At 44.2% G+C, this 19513-nt stretch overlaps 1 protein-coding gene across 1 annotated transcript in view; it reads right to left on the reverse strand.

Annotated features, from left to right (window-relative positions):
- Positions 1-19513, reverse strand: part of LOC132829852 (uncharacterized) — a 105121-nt gene that overhangs the window by 73554 nt on the left and 12054 nt on the right. The window contains exon 3 of the mRNA XM_060847237.1: positions 15817-16164. Within this exon, the coding sequence (XP_060703220.1) occupies positions 15817-16164 (348 nt within the window). The remainder of the gene's footprint in view (positions 1-15816; positions 16165-19513) is intronic.

A 19513-nucleotide genomic window follows, 5' to 3' on the forward strand; every position in this document is an offset into this window, starting at 1 on the left:
GAATGTAGGTGGGGAGTTCTTGGACTAAGGGGGACAGGACCGTGTCAAGGTATGCGGAGATGAGTTCGGTGGGGCAGGAGCAGGCTGAGACAATGGGTCGGCCGGGGCAGTCAGGTTTGTGGATTTTGGGCAGGAGGTAGAAACGGGCGGTGCGGGGTTGTGGGACTATGAGGTTGGAGGCGGTGGATGGGAGATCCCCTGAGGTGATGAGGTTATGGATGGTCTGGGAGATGATGGTTTGGTGGTGGGAGGTGGGGTCATGGTCAAGAGGGCAGTAGCAGCTGGTGTCCGCAAGCTGGCGTTTAGCCTCAGCGGTGTAAATGTCAGTGCCCCAAACTACTACCGCGCCTCCCTTGTCTGCCGGTTCGATAGTGAGGTTGGGGTTGGAGCGGAGGGAGTGGAAGGCTGCACGTTCCGAGGGTGAGAAACTGGAGTGGGTGAGTGGGGTGGAGAGGTTGAGGCAGTTAATGTCTCAGCGGCAGTTGGCAATGAAGAGATCGAGGTCAGGTAAGAGGCCAGCACGGGGTGTCCAGGTGGATGGGGTGTGTTGGAGGCGGAAGAAGGGGACGTCAGTGGGTGGGCGAGAATCCTGGTTGAAGAAGTAGGTGCAGAGGTGAAGGCGGTGGAAGAATTGTTCAATATCTCGCTGCGTGTTGAACTCTTAATCTGAGAGCATAGGGGAATGAAGGTGAGACCTCTGCCGAGGACCAATCGTTCATCCTCAGAGAGGGGGAGGTCTGGAGGGATGGTGAACACACAGCAGGGCTGGGAGCTAGGAGCTGGAGTGGGGCTGGAGCTGGGAGTTCGGGCGGGGTTAGGCGTGGGGACGGGAATCGGGGCGGAGACGGAGATCGGGGCAGGGGTGGGGTTCGGCGTGGGGGGCGGGGTTAGGCTTGCGAACGGAGATCGGTGTGGGGTCATCTGCAGTCCTCACTTTCTCTTACAAGATTGACAGCACAATGTCCCGGGTAGAGAACCATCAGATGAGACATGTGGGGGAAGGGGAATGTAAAAGAGGAGGGGGTATTGCAACATTGACCAAGGAGTCAATTGCTGTAATAAGATGGATGATATCTTAGAATATTCTTCAAATGAGGCCACATGGTACAATGTAAAAACAAAACCCCATCACCACCCTCTGTCTCCTACCATCACGTCAATTTTGTGTCCAATTCACATTCTTCCCCTGAATCACGTGATCTGACTTTACTAACTGGTCTACCATGCGGAACCTTGTCAAAGGCTTTGCAAAATGACCAAGTCAATAACATCTCCCATCTTGCCCTCATCAATCTTTCTGGTTACAGCATCAAAAAATTTAATCAAGTTTGTGAGACATGATTTCCCCTGCACACAGCAGTGCTGACTATCCCTTATCCCTGGTGTTGGGTGAGGTTTTTAAACTTTGTCCACCCCAGTCCAACACCGGCACCTCCACATTATATTCCTTAACAGTCCTAACTTCTTCACATGCCTGTAAATCCTATTTCTCAGAACCTCCTCCAAGAACCTACCCACCAGTGATGTCAGACTCACAGGGTTATAGTTCCCAGGCATCTCCTTGCAGCCTTTCTACAATAAAGGCATAATGTTAGACAACGTCCAGTCCTCCAGCACCTTACCTTTGGATGCAGATGATGCAAATATCTCAGCTAGAGGCCCCATAATTTCTTCCCTAACGTCCCATAATGCCCTGGGATACATATGACCATGTCCTGATGATTTATTCACCTTTATGTTTTCAGGAACTCCAGCATTTCCTCTTCTGAAATGTAGGCTGTTTTCAAGTCATCAATATTTATTTTCCCAAATTCCCTCGCCTTCATTTCTTTCTCCACAATAAACACAAATGTAACGTGTTCATTTAGTATCCCTCCCATCTCCTGTGGTTCCACACAGTGATGACCTCTTTGATCTTTAAGGGGCCCTGTTCTTTCCCCAGTTGCTCTTTGGATTATCTGTATTGAACAGTTTCTGCCATGGCTATCTCATATGCACTTTCCTCCCTCCTGATATCCCTCTTTAGAATTCCCCTACACTCTGTAATAACTCCACAGAGACAAGCATCCCTTCCCCAAGTCGCCCCTTATTTACACAGGGAGAGTCCTGACCCTGATCCAGCTCCCTCGCAGCAAGCTCTCAGAGTGAACAGAATCTCTGACATTCCTGTTCTTAAACTAACAACCCCAAGTCAGGGAACTCATATCCTATGAGGTCCACCCGGCTGACATCTTCATTTTGGAAACCCCTGGATGACCTTGACTCGAGGCAGACACTCTTACTCCACATAATAATCTACCATCCTCTCCTGTGGTTGAGAAAGGTTTCACTTCTGGTTGTGATGACCCTTTGGTTTCCCCCAGCACACCAGCTATTTCAGGTTGGCCAAGTTTGGATCTGTCTTCATCCAAAGTCTGATATTGTCAGCTGTGACTGGAAGTGTGTCCAGAAAATTTAAAACCGTTGACGACTTTTCCAGTGGTGGTACCATCGGTGGTGTATCTGCCAGTGGGAGGTGGCTCAATGTATCCACATTTGTTACTTGGGGTCCCGGACAGTGTCCTAATTGTAATTAAACCCACTTCATATTCAAGCCCATTGCTGAATCCGGCCTGAAGGTATGGACAGCACTGCCTTATCCTCTTTCAGAAGATGTAACAGGGGTTTGTGGTCTGTGATTATTAGAAATTTGTATTCATATAGGTATTAACAGAATGTGCTGACTCCAAATATGAACGCCCAATCGACTTCCCTCTCTGGGCATATTTACATTCTGCAGAAGCCAAAGTCCCAGACACATCTCTAATTGGTTATGTCTCTCTACTGGGCCACCAATCAGCTCACACTACTCTGATGTGTGTACAAGCAGGCACCACAAGCAGGTTGATACAAAGGTGTCAGGATGGACGTCAGGTTATGTATGAACTTCCTGTAATAGATCACCAGCCCTGGAACAACCCAAGCTGTGGTACTGATGTGGGAATTAGGGTCACCTCTGCCTGCCCTCTTCCAATGGGTGTTACCCAGTCTTATTGACTCTGTCCTTTAAGTAGGACACTCAGGGTGCCTGGATTCTACATTTACCCCTAACTAATTCACCTCACCTGCACATCTTTTGGATTGTACGAGGAAACTGGAGCACTCAGAGGAAACCAACGCAGACACAGGGAGAATGTGCAAACATTGCATAGACAGTCGCCCAAGGTTGGAATTGAATGCAGGCCCCTGGTGCAGTGAGGCAGCAGTGCGAAACACTGAGCCAAAGTGTTGCTCTAAACCTTTCTGATTCATGTCCCTATTCAAATTTCCCATAAATGTTGTAACTGTACCTACATCTAGCATTTTTTTTCTGGCAGTCCATTTCACATACAAACCCCGCTCTGTGTGAATACTTGCCCATCATGTCCCTCTTCATTCTTTCTCCACTCATCTTAAAAATATGCCCCTTGTTTTGAACTACCCCCAAACCCTGAGACAAAGACGTTTGTTATTCACTGTCTGTATTCTCCTCACGATGTTATTAACCTCAGGGATGATCACCTTGATGGGATTGCTCTATCTGCCCTCAATAGACAGATGGAAATTGAGGAGCAAAAATGTAAAGAGATCTCAGCTCTATGTAAGAATAATAGGGTTGTAATAAAAGGCAATTTTAACTTTCCAGATAGAGACTGGCACTGCCATAGTGTTTGGTGCTTGGACAAGTGAGGAAATTGTTAAATGTGTTCAAGAAAATTTTCTGTCTCAATCTGTAGCTGTCCCTATCAGAGAAGGAGCAAAATGTGACATTCTCTTGGAAAGTAAGGCAAGCGACTGAAACGTTTGGGAGCAGTGATCGTCATTTTGTTAGTTTTAGATTAGTTATGAAAAAGTATGGGCATTGTAAAGTAGTATATAATTAGAGTCAGGCAAATCTTGATGGCATGGGACAGGAACTTTCAAACTTGATTGGAGTAAACTGTTCACAGGTAAAGGGACCACTGGCAATTGGAGTTTGCAAAACTGAGATAATGAGAGTTCAGAGACATGATGTTCCTGTTACAGGGAAGAGTAAGGCTGGTAGGAGTCTGGGATAATGGATGAACAAAGATATTGAGGCTATGCTCAAGAATAATAAGGAATCTTTTGTGAGGTATAAACAACTGGGATCAAGCGAATCTCTTGAAAACTATCAAGAGTGTGTAGTGATTGTAACAAGGTCAGCCAGGTGGGCCTCACAGAATTTGAGTTCCCTAACTGATGCAGGTAATCTGGTCCAATCAGGGAGTCCTGGCTGACAGATAAGAACAGGAGTGATAGATATCCTGTTCACTCTGAGGGAGCTGGATCAATGCCAAGGACTCTCCACATGGAAATAAGGGTTGATTTGGTGATGAAATACAAGCCTTTTTGGAATTATTTCAGTGACAACAGGGGTGAGATTAATAATGTAACCATGCAAAAGTGCCTACTAGCTTCAAGAAAGCAGTACAACTGGCTTTACCAATGGAAAATGCAGCAAGTGAAGCCAATGAGTAGTAGGATATTCCCCTGGAAGTAGGCACCCACACCAGACCGACTGAGCTGAGGGAACCACCACCTGAGTGAAGGCAATTGCACAGCCTCACTCAGGACATATCCTGAACAGAGGGACTCCAGGTCAGCCCAGAGCAAAACCCCAAAACAAAACCAAGCTTCAACCAAATAGTGACAACTTTCTTCAGGATCCAGGCCGGCACAGCATTGTCATTGCTGCAGGAATCAGGACTCGAGACAGTAAAAGAGTTTCACTCGACCTAAACTGAGTAAGAGAACTCATCAGTCAGTGTCCAGGAAAGTCCATCTACATCTTATGTAGAATAATTAATTTGTTTCACAACACCTAAATCAGAACCAATCAAAATTGGAGTCTGGTTAAATGATGACCTATTCTAGTTGAGGTCAATACCAGAATGGCCGTTGCAGTGATCATACAACCAGTCTTTAACAGAATTTGCCCTGGACTCTAACCCTTAGGTTTGTACAAGACCTCAGCAAGATTGAGAACCCATACCGGGAAACCTTTCCAAATTAAGGATACAACTTCGGTTCCAGTCTCTTATGAGAAGCAGCTGGTTCAGTGATCACTGATTGTAGTAAAGGGTTTGGACCCGAGCTTGATCAGGTGAGGTTGGTTGAGAAAGATTCACCTTGCATCATCAACGTTTTTGAATAGAAAATGGCTGCCTGAATGAATACTCAATGAGTATTTATATGGTTAACCATTTGCTTAAAATCTCCACAAAGGTGAATCAACTGATTGGGTTTCATAACTGGTACGATAGGATCAAAAAACAGGAAATGTGGAGGACCCTGAAACTATGAAACATAAATACAATAGTCAGCACCAAATCACCAAGGGATTCAGAAAAAGCTTCTCTGCAGGGAGTGGTTAGGATGTGGAACCTGCTCATACACCAAGTGGTTGACACAGTGACCATTGTTGTACTGAAGGGGAAGCTTGATTGACACTTGAGGGAGGAAGCAACAGAGGGAAGTGCTGTCAAAGTGAGAAAAAGAAGGGTGGGGGAGGTGAACTTGTGCAGAACACGATCACCGGCAAAAACCAACTGCACAGATAGCTTGATTCTGTAAGTCCCAAAAGCCTGGGCCTCCTTTTGCTGTTCAGACGACTTCACAGGCACTGCTGATTTTTTTAGTCATTCATGGGATGAGGGTGTCACAAGTGAGGCCATCATTTCTTGTCTGTTCCTAACTGCCCTTGAGAAAGTACTGGTGAGCTGTCTCCTTGAAATGTTGCAGCCAATGATGTTAGAATCCTTGGTGACTTTTAATGATTTTTATTTTGTTTTATCAATCTTTGCTTAGAGTTGTGAACTGAGGACTGTTACCTGAGGAAGACAAACAAATTTGGCTTAATTTATGAGGCCAGATGTGGAAGTTATTTGCAAGTTGATTCTGATCAAAACAATTCCATAGATTCTTCAACACTGGGGAAGAGCAGTGCATGTAAACAGACAGACGTTGGTCATTAATAAAGACAGTCCCTGGGAACTGGTTCCACCAAGTCTGGGAGAGACCGAATGCTCAAGGAGGTGGCAGATGTTCACTGGGAACTGGGACCTTGCAGTGAGATGGTCAGTCTGTCAGGGAGAGGCCACAGTTTCGAACTGGGTTTTGGGGAGGAGTCTGGCTGTTGAAGTAACAACATGAAGATCTGAAAGCCCCTTTCCTAACCGTCCATTGACAGCCAACGAAATGAGAGAGATAATGAGGTCCCTTGGCATTTGGATCTAATATTAGGAAAGCAGCCACATCCTTAACTAACTTGGTTCAACAATAAATGAAAATTGAATGGGCTACAGAATGTTGCCAGACAGTCATTGCAAAACTGAAAGTAATTTTAACAAATAAATGTGTATTAACTGCACCGAACTTTAATAAACCATTTCAATTAGCAGGAGATGTTTGCGATTTGGGGATTGGAGCAGTTCTCCTACAGGACAACGAGGCTGGGATGGAGAAACTTGTGGCTTATTTTTCAAAAAAGGTCGAACCAACATCAGAAAACCAACTTGATGATAGAAAAGGAAGTTAGCAGCTTTTCAACACTTTGGATTATATACTCAACATGGAGACAATGAGACTGTCTCTTTTACTGATCATAATCCACTGACGTTTGGAGATGGAGTTTAGATCTACAGCTGGAGAAGTGTGAGTGGACTGGAGGAAAGCTCATGTGGCACCTTGATTTAAAAATTGAGCAAGGGATAAACCAGGTAGCTCCAGGCCAGTGAGTCTGAGCTCAGTGGTGGGGAATCCATTGGAAGCAATTTAAAGGGACAGAATTAATCTACACTTGAGGAGGCAGGGATTAATCAGAAACAGACAGCATGGCTCTGTTAAGGAGAGGGCGGCAGAAGATGGGAAATTATCTGCTGTTAGTCTGGCTTCAGTTGTTTGTAAGATTTTAGTGAACATTATTAAGAATGAGATTGCAGAGAACTTGGAAGTGCAGAGTAAAATACAGCTGAGTCAGTATGGCTTCATCAAAGGCAGGTCATGCCTGAAATAAATCTGTTAGAAATCTTTGAGGAGGAAACAGGCAAGTTAGATAAAAGAGATCAAAGTTGGTCATTAATGAGAACATGACCAACTTGGATTTCCAGATGGTTTTTGACAAGGTGCTCCAGTGGAAGCTGCTAAATAAGATAAAAGCCCATGGTGTTAGGGATTGGCCTGGTGTGACAATACTCAGTCTTTCAGAGGTATATTTTGTCCTGGTATTTATTTTTTCATGAAAAGAGGTTGAGATAGAGGTGAAAAAAAGTCTGTTTCAAAACATTAAAGTAAACAGCTCGTGAACAGTTGAAACAATAGAAGCACTCTGAACGAGTGGGTTAAGCTCCGACATAACCAGGATTTCAGTTTAACTTTGAGAAGCTGCTGGGGTTTGGAAGCTGCTATACATTGCTTCCTGAAGGCAAATGGAATATTATCCTTCATTGTAAGAGGGATGGAGTTTAAACAGATGGAGGTTATGCTGCAGCTGTATAGGGGGCTGGTGAGACCACACCTGCAGTATTGTCTCCTTAATTCCGAAAGGATGCATTGGGACTGGAGATAATGCAGGGGAGGTTCACTTGGTTAATTCCAGAATTGAGGGGCTTGGCTTATGAGGGAAGATTGAGTCGGCTGAGACTACATTCATTGGAATTTAGAAGAATGATGGGGGAATATTACAAAAATATGTAAAATTATGAAGGAAATGGATAAGGTAGAAGCAGGGACGTTGTTTCCACTGGTGGGTGAAACTAGAACTAGGGGGCATCAGCCTTCTGTTATAAAGCCTCAAATTATCTTGAGAATGTGACTTAAATAAAGTTCTGGGTAATACACATTAATGAATCAAAACCAGCAAATCCATTCTAAAAGATGAAAGACTGGATAATCAAGGTTTGTTCAATGTATCATTGTATCACTGTAATCTATTGCCAGACACTCTTGTCTTATGGTCCTGTTTCACACCACCTGATGAAGGAGCAGCGCTCAGAAAGCTAGTGCTTCCAAATAAACCTGTTGGACTATAACCTGGTGTTGTGTGATTTTTAACTTTGTCCACCCCAGTCCAACACCGGCTCCTCCAAATCTTGTAAATGAACTCTGTCTTGTTTAAAACTAAATGGTTTGACCAGCCAATTCTCTCCTGCAATATCCACTTTACACCTGTTTAAAACAACGAGCAAAGTTAAGGTCTGGGCTCCCTTCTTAAAGGGTTTGAGGGATCTGGCCTGGTCCATAACAGAATGGGGACTCTTTACAGGATTTGTTGTTTAGTTGCAAACTGGGATTCGAGTTGTTGGACTTGAAGGCAGCGAATGGTAAGTGTTAGTGTCTGTTGTTCTGGAAGTTGGTTTTGGTTGGTGTTGCTTGGTGTAGTCAGGGCTCTTTCAGTCAGCAAAAGTTTTCTGGGGGTGGAGGAAGTGACCTTGGGGGTTTTACAAAAAGGTGGTTAAAGTAGCCTGCATCTCTGCTGTCTTACTTTTTTTTTGATATTTTAAACTTCTGTCAATTGACTTCCACCTCGCACCTCTACCTATCCCCCATTAATTAGTTTAAAACACTCAAAATAGTTGTTTAAAAAGGCACAAAGATCAAGAGCTGTATTCTGGGGGAAGTCTTGTCAGATTTTTGTTAACTCACACACAAACAATGGTCCAAATGACCTCTTTCTATGCAGTAAATGTGGTGAGGGCATGGAATGCGCTGCCTGTGGGAGTGGCAGAGTCAGAATCATTGGTGACCTTTAAGCTGCAATTGGATAGGTACATGGAAAGGTGCTTCAGCCCGGAGAAATGTTTGGCACAATATTGTGGGCCGAAGGGCATGTTCTGTGCTGTATTGTTCTATGTTCTATGTTCAAGCCCTCCAGCCCTGGTATCATTCTCCTCAATCTTTTCTGAACCCTTTTGAGTTTCACAGCATCTTTCCTACAGCAAAGAGACCAGAAATGAATGCAGTATTCCAGAAGTGGTCCAACCAGCATCCTGTACAGCCATGATAAGAGCTCCTCATTCCTGTACTCAATGCATTGATCAATAAAGGTGAGTTTACCAAATGCTTCCTTCACTAAACAGTCTACCCTTTGACTCCACTTTCAAAGAACAATGAACCTGCACTCCAAGGTCTCTTTGTTTGGCAACACTCCTCAGTACTTTACCAGGAAGTGTATCAGTCCTGCCCTGATTTGCCTTAACAAAATGCAACACCTCAAATTTATCTAAGTTAAACTCCATCTGCCACTCCTCAGCCCATTGGCCCATCTGATCAATGTCCCGTTGTCCTCTGTGATAACCTTCTTTGCTGTTCACTACACCTCCAATTTTGGTGTCATCTGTAAACTTACTGACCATTTCTCTGATATTCACATCCGAGCCATTTATATAAATGACAAGAAGCAGTGGATCCAGTACCGATCCTTGCAGCACACCGCTGGGTACAGGCCTCCAGTCTAAAAAGCAATCCTGTGCTACCACACTCTGTGTCCTATCTTCAAGCCAGTTATGTATCTAAATGGCTAGTTCCCCCGGTATTCCATGTGATCTAACCTTGTTAACCAGTCTATCATGCAGAACCTTGTCAAATACTTTGCTGAAGTCCAATTAGGTCATGTCTTCCACTCTCCATTCATCAATCATCTTCATTACTCCTTCATGAAACCCAATGAGTCATGTTATGTCTGAACATGTCCTACTGATCCACACATTATCAGGAGCTATACAAATGTACAAGAATCCCAGTAGGATCACCCTGACACCCAAAGTGCCTGACAGACTGTCACTCAGCACAGAAGTGAGCCACACCAGGATTCTTCAGTAACAGTTAAATAATTCCATTAATGAATAATTCCAGTAATAAGAGCAGTGAAAGAAATGGATACCTAATTAATAATCCAAAACAGCATCCCTAGCAAGCCACACACACGCACACGCACACACACACACACACGCACAGACACACACAATCACAAGTAAGACAGAGAAAAGATAGATGATTTATATTTCTACCATGAGTGACAAAAGAATGTAGACAGGGTAACAGGGAAAACAAAACTCTGAAAATAAAAGTCCTGACCACAAGATGGAAGGATCGTTCTCTCTCACAGTCCTTGTGTTTTTTAGCAGGAACGAGATGCTGTGTTCTGGACAGTGATGGTTATGCTTCAAATTCAACGGCCACCAGGTGAACTTAGAACTTTTCACATGTGACTTCTTTCTTTCCAGATTACTTGTGTATTTTTCTGCTTTTCTCGATAGTGATGGGGGAGAGGCAGTGCTGGCTGCTTTCTCTCTGTAGGCTCCAGATACTTTACACTTTCAGACACTCCAGGGATGTTTAGCTTTGTAACAGCACAGTTCAACCAATCAGACAGCAGTTGCTAAGCAGAATTTTCTTAACTCGAAACATTATCATGAGATCCGATGACATCAGGTCAAACATGAGCAAGGGAATCTCCGGATGATTTCCCACTGCCACAATCCCCCCACTCCCAGGCTTCTGATCATGTTTATCACCACTTGGAGGAAGCACTGAGGTCAACACTGGCACAGAATGTACTCTGGGTGGGAGACGTCACTGTCCAACACCAAGACAGACTCAGCAGCTTTACTACTGCCTGAGCTGGTGGAATCTGAAATGACATAGCTCTTGGACTGGGTCTGTGGTGGGTGGTGAGGGAACCAACAAGAGAGAAAAGCTTGACCTTGTCCTCAGTCGTCTATCTGCCTATTATAGGATTGGGAGGAGTAACTACCACACAGTTCCGTGGAGACAAACTCCCATCATCACATTGAGGTACATCCCCATCGTGTATGGCACTAGGCCTGAGTTAAATAGGACAGACTTTGAACAGATCGTGCAAGTCAAGACTGGGATCCCTGAGACACTGTGGGCCATCAGTACAGCAGAATTGAGCTGTAACACAATCTGTAAGCTCATGGCATGTAATTCTCCCCCACTCAGCCATTAACATCAAGTCAGGACATCAATTCTCGTTCAATGAACAATGCAGGAGGTGATGCCAGGAACAGCACCAGCAAACCTGAAAATGAGATGTCAGCTATAAAACTACTTCTGTGTCAAACAGCATAAACTGCAATTGATGCTCTGGGGTAAGTGATTCCACTGTCAGTGCATCAGATATAAGCTCAGCAGACCTGTCACATGCAGTTATGAATGGGTGAGGACAATTAAGCAGCTAACAGGAATATGAGTCTCCACAAATATCCCCATCCTCAATGAGGGGGAGCCCTGCTCATCAGTGCAAATGATAGGGCTGAGACATTCACACCTAACTTGACCCAGAAGATGTCCCCAGCATCATAGATGATTCCTTACCCAGCCGGTAAATATAATTCAGTGGGTCAGCATTCACGTGTAGATGGGGCTAGGGACAGAAATCATGGGACCTAGTGCTGTTCCTCACACAACCCCTGACCCAACCTCCAGGACCCACACTCACTTCCACTTACCTGACACAGTGAACACCCTTCTTCAATCCTAATGTACTGTCCACCCCTGTCCTGGAGAGACCTGACCAAGTAAGGATGGCAGAGACAAAAACAGAAATTGTGGGAAAAACTCAGCAGGTATGGTGACATCTGTGGAGAGAAAGTAGAGTTAATGTTTTGGGTCCAGTGACACTTCTTCAGAAATAAAATGATCAAAAACAGTGGACTGAGAGGAGTGTGGGTCTTGCAGCTGCTCCTGAGATTCAGATTTATTTCCAAATTTACTTCTGGTTTTCTTACATTTATTAAATTTCAGTAAGAAAAGCTTTTTGTTTGATTCACGTTTAGTTATTTTATATTCAAAAACACAAAAAAATCCCAAAATGGACAGGCACAATATTTTTTATCAAACAGAGTCCTATAAATGGACTTTTTGGATCGGCCCACATGTGGGCTGTGGGAAGCTTTGCTGATGGAAAATCATTGCTGAGGGAGGTTTTGTTTCAAACCAAGTTGTGTTCACAGAGCTCTTGGACAGGTTAACGCGTGGTTGGCTCTGGAGTGGGATTTTATTTTTAATCAGAACATTGATAGCTGTCTGCTGACCACTTGTGCTTATTATTAGCTCTTTGGATAAAGAAATGTAGTTTATTTTAGAGTTAAGATGTGAGTGTAAGTTGGTTCTTTTTTGACTTAATGACATTGTGGGCATACAAGAGACACAGCATTAGATGGCCAGTAGATTTCGAGAAGTGATAACACAGCAGGATCAGTCAGATAGAAGGATGACTGTCAGGAAAGGTAAGAAGGTAGTTCAGAAATCTCTCGTACTGTTGAAAGGATAATCTCTCAGAGGAAGTTAGAAGGGACAGTCAGATCTTGGGCACTAAAAATGAACCTTATGTTCAAAGGGGTTTGACAAAATTTAAAAGAATAATTGTTGTAGGTGATTCTCCTGTCAAGGACACAGATACTAGGCTCTGCAGCAGTGAGCATGGATCTAGGATATTATACTGTTTTCTTGGTGCTAGGATTAAGGACATTACAAAATGTTTGAAGCATACTGTTAAAGGGAATAATGAGATACTGGAAGTTTTTGTACACATTTATTGGAATAACATAGTTAGGGAAAGGATTAAGGCTTTACAAAGTAATATCAAAGGTTAGGTCGACGATTAAAAACCAGACCCTCAAAAGTAATAATCTCTGGTTTACTCCCAAAGCCAAGCTCAGATGAGGGAACAAAAGGATAAAGGAGACAAATCAATGGCTGAAGAGGTGGTGTAATGTTCAGGGATTCAGATTCTTAGATCACTGCGATCTCTTCTGAGACAGAAAAGACCATTCACAAAGGATGGTTTCAACTGTACTGCTTTCAGGAACAATGTGTGAATAAAGAGATTGAGGTTCCAGTCAGGGATAGGAGAGAATCATACACTAAATATAAACAACTGGATCCAAATGGATCTCTTGCACCATATAATGAGTGTCGGGGCATTCATACGAGGGCGATCAGGAAGTCAAAGAAAGGACATGAGATAGCCTCAACAAGTAAGGTTAAGGATAATCCAAAGGGATTCTATAAATACATTAAGACCAAGACAGCAACACGAGACAGAGGAAAGGGCAAAGAGATTGCCTTTGTGTTCGACCTCTGGAAATGGGAGAGATCTTAAGTGAATATTTTGTGTCAGTTTTTACAGTGGAGAGAGAAGTGGAGGCGAGAGAACGCTGAGAAATAAATATTGATGTTTTGAAAACCGTTTGCATTACAGAAGAGGAAGGGCTAGAGGTCTTTGAAAATATAAATCTCTGAGACCTGGTCTCATGAATCCCAGGACTTTGTCAGAAGTTAAGAGGAAATCGCTGGGCACCTTGCAGAAACATTTGTATCATCTATAAATATGAGTGAGACGCTGAATGAGTGCAGAGTGGCTAATGTTCAAGAAGGGATGTCAGGGGAAGCCTGGGAACTTCAGACCTGTGAGTCTGACTTCAGTGGTGGATAAGTTGTTGAAAATAATTCTGAAATTTGGGATTTATATGCATTTGGAGAGACAAGGAATGATTAGGGATGGTCATCATGGGAGACTGATTAGCAAGATTAGATCTCAAGGAATACAGGGAGAACCAGTTATTTGGATCCAGAAATGGCTCAAAGGTAGAAGACAGTGGGTGGAGATGGAGGGTTGTTTTTCAGACTGGAGGCCTGTGACCAGTGGAGTGCCACAAGGATCGGTGCTGAGTCCTCTACCTTTTGTCATATACATAAATGATTTGGATGCGAGCATAAGAGGGACAGTTAGTAAGTTTGCAGATGACACCAAAAATCGAAGGTGTAGTGGACAGCGAAAAGGGTTACCTCAGATTACAACAGGGCCTTGATCAGATGGGGCAATGGGCTGAGAAGTAGCAGATGGAGTTTAATTCAGATAAATGTGAGGTGCTGCATTTTGGGAAAGCAAATCTTAACAAGACTTATACACTTAATGGTAAGGTCCTCGGGAGTGTTGCTGAATAAAGAGACCTTGGAGTGCAGGTTCATAGCTCCTTGAAAGTGGAGTCGCAGTTAGATAGGATAGTGAAGTAGACGTTTGGTATGCTTTCCTTTATTGGTCAGAGTATTGAGTACATGGGTATTGAGCCAGGGGGTCATGTTGCGGCTTTACAGGACATTGGTTAGGCCACTGTTGGAATATTGCATGCAATTCTGGTCTCCTTCCTATCGGAAAGATGTTGTGAAATTTGGAAGTGTTCAGAAAAGATTTACAAGGATGTTGCCAGGGTTGGAGGATTTGAGCTACAGGGGAGAGGGCTGAACAGGCTGGGGCTGTTTTGCATGGAGCATCAGAGGCTGAGGGGTGACCTTATAGAGGTTTCCAAAATTATGAGGGGTATGGATAGGATAAATAGGCAAAGTCTTTTCCCTGGGGTCAGGGAGTCCAGAACTAGAGGGCATAGGTTAAGGCTGAGGGGGAAAGATATAAATCAGAGCTAAAGGCAACTTTTTTACGCAGAGGGTGGTACATGTATGGAATGAGCTGCGAGAGGAAGTGGTGGAGACTGGTACAATTGCAACATTTAAGAGGCATTTGGATGGGTATATGAATAGGAAGGGTTTGGAGGGATATGGGCCAGGTGCTGGCAGGTGGGATTCAATTGGGTTGGGATATCTGGTCGGCATGGATGGGTTGGACCGAAGGGTCTGTTTCCATGCTGTACATCTCTATGGCTCTATGACTCTAGTGATAGTCAGCATGGTTTTGTGCAAGGGATATTGTGTCTCACAAACTTGATTGAGTTTTTTGAAGAGGTAAACAAGAAAATTGATGAGGGCAGAGGGGTTAAAATGGTTTACTGAGACTTTGGTAAATCCTTTGATAAGGTTCCCCATGGTAGACTAATTAGTGAAGTTAGATCCCATGGGATTCCGGGTGAGCTTGGCAAGTGGATGCACAATTGGCTGAAAGGCAGAAGACAGAGAGTGACGGTGGAGGGAGGGTTTTGTTCTGGAGGCCTGTGACCAGCAGGGTTCCACGGGGATCAGGGCTGGGCCCAGTTTTGTCACTCAATAATTTGAAAAGTTTAGGTAAGAACACAGAAAGACTGTTTTGCAAGTTTGCGGTTGATACCAACATTGATGGTACATTTAACAATGAAAGAAGGTTTTCTTAGAATACAAAGAGATCGTAATCAAATGGGAATGGGCTGAAGAGTGACAGATGGAGTTTAAGATAAGTGTGAGGTATTGCACTTTGGGAAAACAAACAAAGGGAAGACTTACACAATTAAAAGTAGGGCCTGTGAATGCAGGGCGAGGGTAAGTCCCACATGGCTGTGATGCCTCACACAGTCAGATGGACATTGGGGGAATGTAGTTGCACTGATGGAACTGTTCCTGATGAAGATTGTAACCAAGAGGGACACATCAGACTGTTGCACTTTCCTGTTTGAGGAGATGATCTCAGTGTCAGTATAACTTTGGGGCATTTGGAGATATAACTGAATGTTCTGAGTCTGTCAATGTCTTACAATACTGATATCAGAATGCACCTAACAATATCAGCACAACATAGTACATTAAATATGGACTAAAATTAAATTTGAAACCCGAAGCTAAAACACTACAGATGGTGGAAATTTTAAATAAACATCAAAATGCTGCAAATACTCAGCAGGGCAGAGAGTACCTGTGGAAAGAAACAGGGTTAATGTTTTAGTTCCATGTCCTTTCACCAGAAAATCAAATCACAAAACATTCACAGAATCTGTTCCACTCTCACTGTGCACCTTCTACAGGCTGAAGAATGTGGGAACGGTTTCTTACCATGTACCTGCAGCCGAGTCTCTTTCTGGATCAGATACTGAGAGTTGAATCTTGACCTGTATTCCACCAGACACAGGTAAGTGTGATTGTCCCTCACACTCAGCTGGTTTATCCTGGTCGAGGCGTTTCCCTCCTCTGGGTTCCCGATGAGCTCGTACAGATTTCCACCGTGTCCAGTTGTCCAAGTTCCCTGTGATTGGGCTGTAAATGTAACGATGTGTTGGTAGGGCTCCTTCCTCATCCAGGAAACAGTGGTCAGGGTGTAGGAGTCCCAGCGACTGAAGATACAGGGTAAAGTAACTGAATCTCCCTCTGTCCCACTCACCACTGGGACATTTCCCTGAGCAGCTGAGGAAAGGACAAACATCAGAATGGATGAGGTCAGTGTGCAGAAGTTCTTATTTCAATATGTTATATTCCTTTCAACTTCACAATAAAATGAACAATTAAAGACTCCACTCACATCTCTAACAGGTCTGTCCTAGATATTCCCCAACAAGAGTCACCCTGATCAAAATGTCTCCTCGCCACTCAATTTGAAAACCTTGATTACAAGATACTTCCATGATGTGGGGGTGCCAGTGTTGCACTGAGGTGGACAAAGTCAGAAGTCACACTGCACCAGGACTTCACCTGATGCAGGAGCAGTGCTCTGAACCTTGTTATTTCAAATAAACCTGTTGGACTATAACCTGGTGCCGTGTGACCGCTGAAGGTACTTACAGATCGGATCCATTGAACCCTCCTGAATTCATTCATGCAGAACCCGCCGCCCGATGCTCAATACTAATATACTTTAAACAAGGTCAAGGATTTTACAGCCTCCCCCCTCACTCTGTTGCTCAAACACTTTCAAAGTATTGACCACACTCTTGTGTGAAGGAGAGCCCCCTGGTGTCATTCCTAATGTAACCATTCACCAGCTCCAACCTGTGACCTTTGAAATGAGCACAGGTTAATTTAAACTCAGAGTCCAGATTACATTTTCCTACACTGAGTAAAATATTTGGGTGCAGGAGGAGGGGGATAACCAGCCATGTGGCTCTTTGCTGCATGAACTTAAAAGAGGAACTATGGGATTAAATGTTTCCACATTCTTATTTAAATTGGTAATCTGTTATTTTGCAATTGTTCCCCTGTTTGACTTCTGTTCACAAGAGCAAATAGCCTCTCAGAATCTGCATTGTCAAGCTCCTCAGGATCTTGAGGAAGGGTCACTCTGCCTGAAACGTTAACTCCAATTTCTCTCCACAGGTGCTGCCAGACCTGCTGAGCTTTTCCTTACACTTTCCATTTTTGTTTCTGATTTGCAGCATCTGCAGTTTTTTGTTTGTATTTTCCTCAGGATGTTCGCTGTTTCATTAATTTCTACTTTTGTTTATTTGGTCATGGGTGTCACTGGCCCAGATGATGTGCATTTATTGTCCATCCTGATTGCCCAGGAGAAGCTGCCTTTTTCAACTGCTGCAGCCCTGAGGTGTCGGGGTTATCCAGAGTAATTTAAGGGATTGAGTTTCAAGACTTTGACCCAGCAACAGTGAAGGAATGCCAATAGAGTACAAATAGACTCAGACTTCTCTGCATTGACCAAGGCCCCAATAACAGTGAGAACAGTCCCAGCCCTGTCAACCCTGCAAAGGCCTCCTCAGTAACATCTAGGAGCTAGTGCACAGACGGATCGACTATCAGTCTCACATGGTCCAACTCACAGAACCATAACTTACAATATCACAGACACCACGATCACTGTCCCTGGACACAGCCTGACCCACCACCAGGACAGAGCCAGCAGAGGTGGAGGCACAGTGGTATACTGTCAGGAGGGAGTTGCCCAGGGACTCCCCAATATGAAGTCCCCACGTTAAAGACTACATTGTAAGCCCATTGAACTGCAATCTGTAACCTCACAATCCACATTAACACACCCCCACACCAACATTCCCGTCAGGCTGGGAGATCAATGAAGAGACATGTGATTTTGCTGCATGCAACCAGATGAAAGTGAGGATTGCAGATGTTGGAGATCAGAGTGTGTATAACACCAGGCAAACTGAAATGTGTGAGACCAACACAATGAATCTACAATGTCCCCAGGACTACTTGCTCATCAAACAGCAGAAACAGCACACAACAGAGCCACCCCATAACCAATGGATCAGATGGCTCTGCAGTCCTGCTATAGACAGTCCTGAATGGTGGGGGACAATTGCTGCACCAGTTGTTCCAGTACAGAAAGCGCTTGATGTTGTCTACATGGACTTCAGTCAAGCCTTTGACAAGTTCCCTCACTGCAGACTGGTAAAAATGTGAAGTCACATGGTATCGGGGTGAGCTGGGAAGGTGGACACCGAACTGACTTAGTCATAGTAGACAGAGGGTAACAATGGAATGGAGGGTTGTAACAAGTGATGTTCCACAGGGATCAGTGCTGAGATGTCTGCTGTTCATGGCCTATCCAATGATTTGGAGGAGAACGTGTCTGGTCTAATTTGTAATTTTGCAGGCGATGCAAAGATTGGTGGAGTCGAGGATAGTGAGAAGGATTGTCAGAAGGTTCAGCAGGATACAGATCAGTTCAAAGCCCTTGGAATCCTTAACCAACCTTATCGGGAATGTCCCTGCAGCTGAGGGGATGCAGCAGATCAAGAAGGCAGCTCACCATTCCCTTCTCCAGGGTAATTAGGGATGGCCAATATCGGCTGACCCAGCATGTGACACCCACGTCCCCTTGAACAATGAAAAGATAACAATACTTCCCAGTCAGGATGGTCTGTATCTGATGCCATTTTTTACACTGAGGTCATAGAGGTCACTACTTTGGAAGGTGCTGGTGGAGGAAGTGTTGCTGCCTTGCTGCAGTGTATTTTATTGTTATTTTTATTGTTACAATACTGTTGGGGTGGGGGAGTTCCAGGATTTTGACCCAGTAACAGTGACAGGGAGCAATATATTTTACTGCTCTCTTCCAGACAAGTGGGGAGTATTCCATCACACTTCTAACTGGTCAATATGCTTTGGAGTCAGGAGGTGTGTTAATTTACAGGATCTCCAGCCTGTGACCTACTCTTGGAGTCACAATTCCATTTACACTCCTGGGTTCACTCCTTGTCCACAACAGAGTGAGTCATTCAGGGGGCAGTTAAGGGTCAACCTCATTACAGTAGGTATGGGGTCGCATGTAGGTCAGACCATTTAGGATACAGATTTCCCTCCCTAAAAGACATGAGTGAACCATGTTTTTTTTGTCGGAGGTGCCTACATGGTCTTTATTAAACTGGCTTTTCAGTCGAGATTCCTTTCAAATTCAAATTTCACAATCTGCCATGGATTGGAAAGTATTCCCCAGGACATTTGCCTCTGCAGAGTCCTTCTCCCCCCATCCATCTATTTTCTGCTCAGCCAATAGAAAATGAAGATAGAAACAGTGAGGTTTTCAGCCAATGCGAGCTGAGGGTTCCCTCACTTTGAGACGTGCTCATCCAATGAGGGCTCAGAATTTATGGATCTCTTTTTCTCACCCAATGCCAATAGAGCAGGACTGTCATTGGGAAGGGGGTCTTGGAGCTTGAATCCTTGATGATGTTGTGTCTGTTCCCTGCCCCAAAAAACTGAAGCCGGTCTGACCACAGCAAATGAGTGACTGTGGGAGGTTTCAGAGTCGGAAATGGGTTGGTCTGTAAATCCCAGCCAGGTCTCT

This window comes from Hemiscyllium ocellatum, chromosome 2 (assembly GCF_020745735.1).
Source record: "Hemiscyllium ocellatum isolate sHemOce1 chromosome 2, sHemOce1.pat.X.cur, whole genome shotgun sequence".
NCBI classification, from domain to species: domain Eukaryota; kingdom Metazoa; phylum Chordata; class Chondrichthyes; order Orectolobiformes; family Hemiscylliidae; genus Hemiscyllium; species Hemiscyllium ocellatum.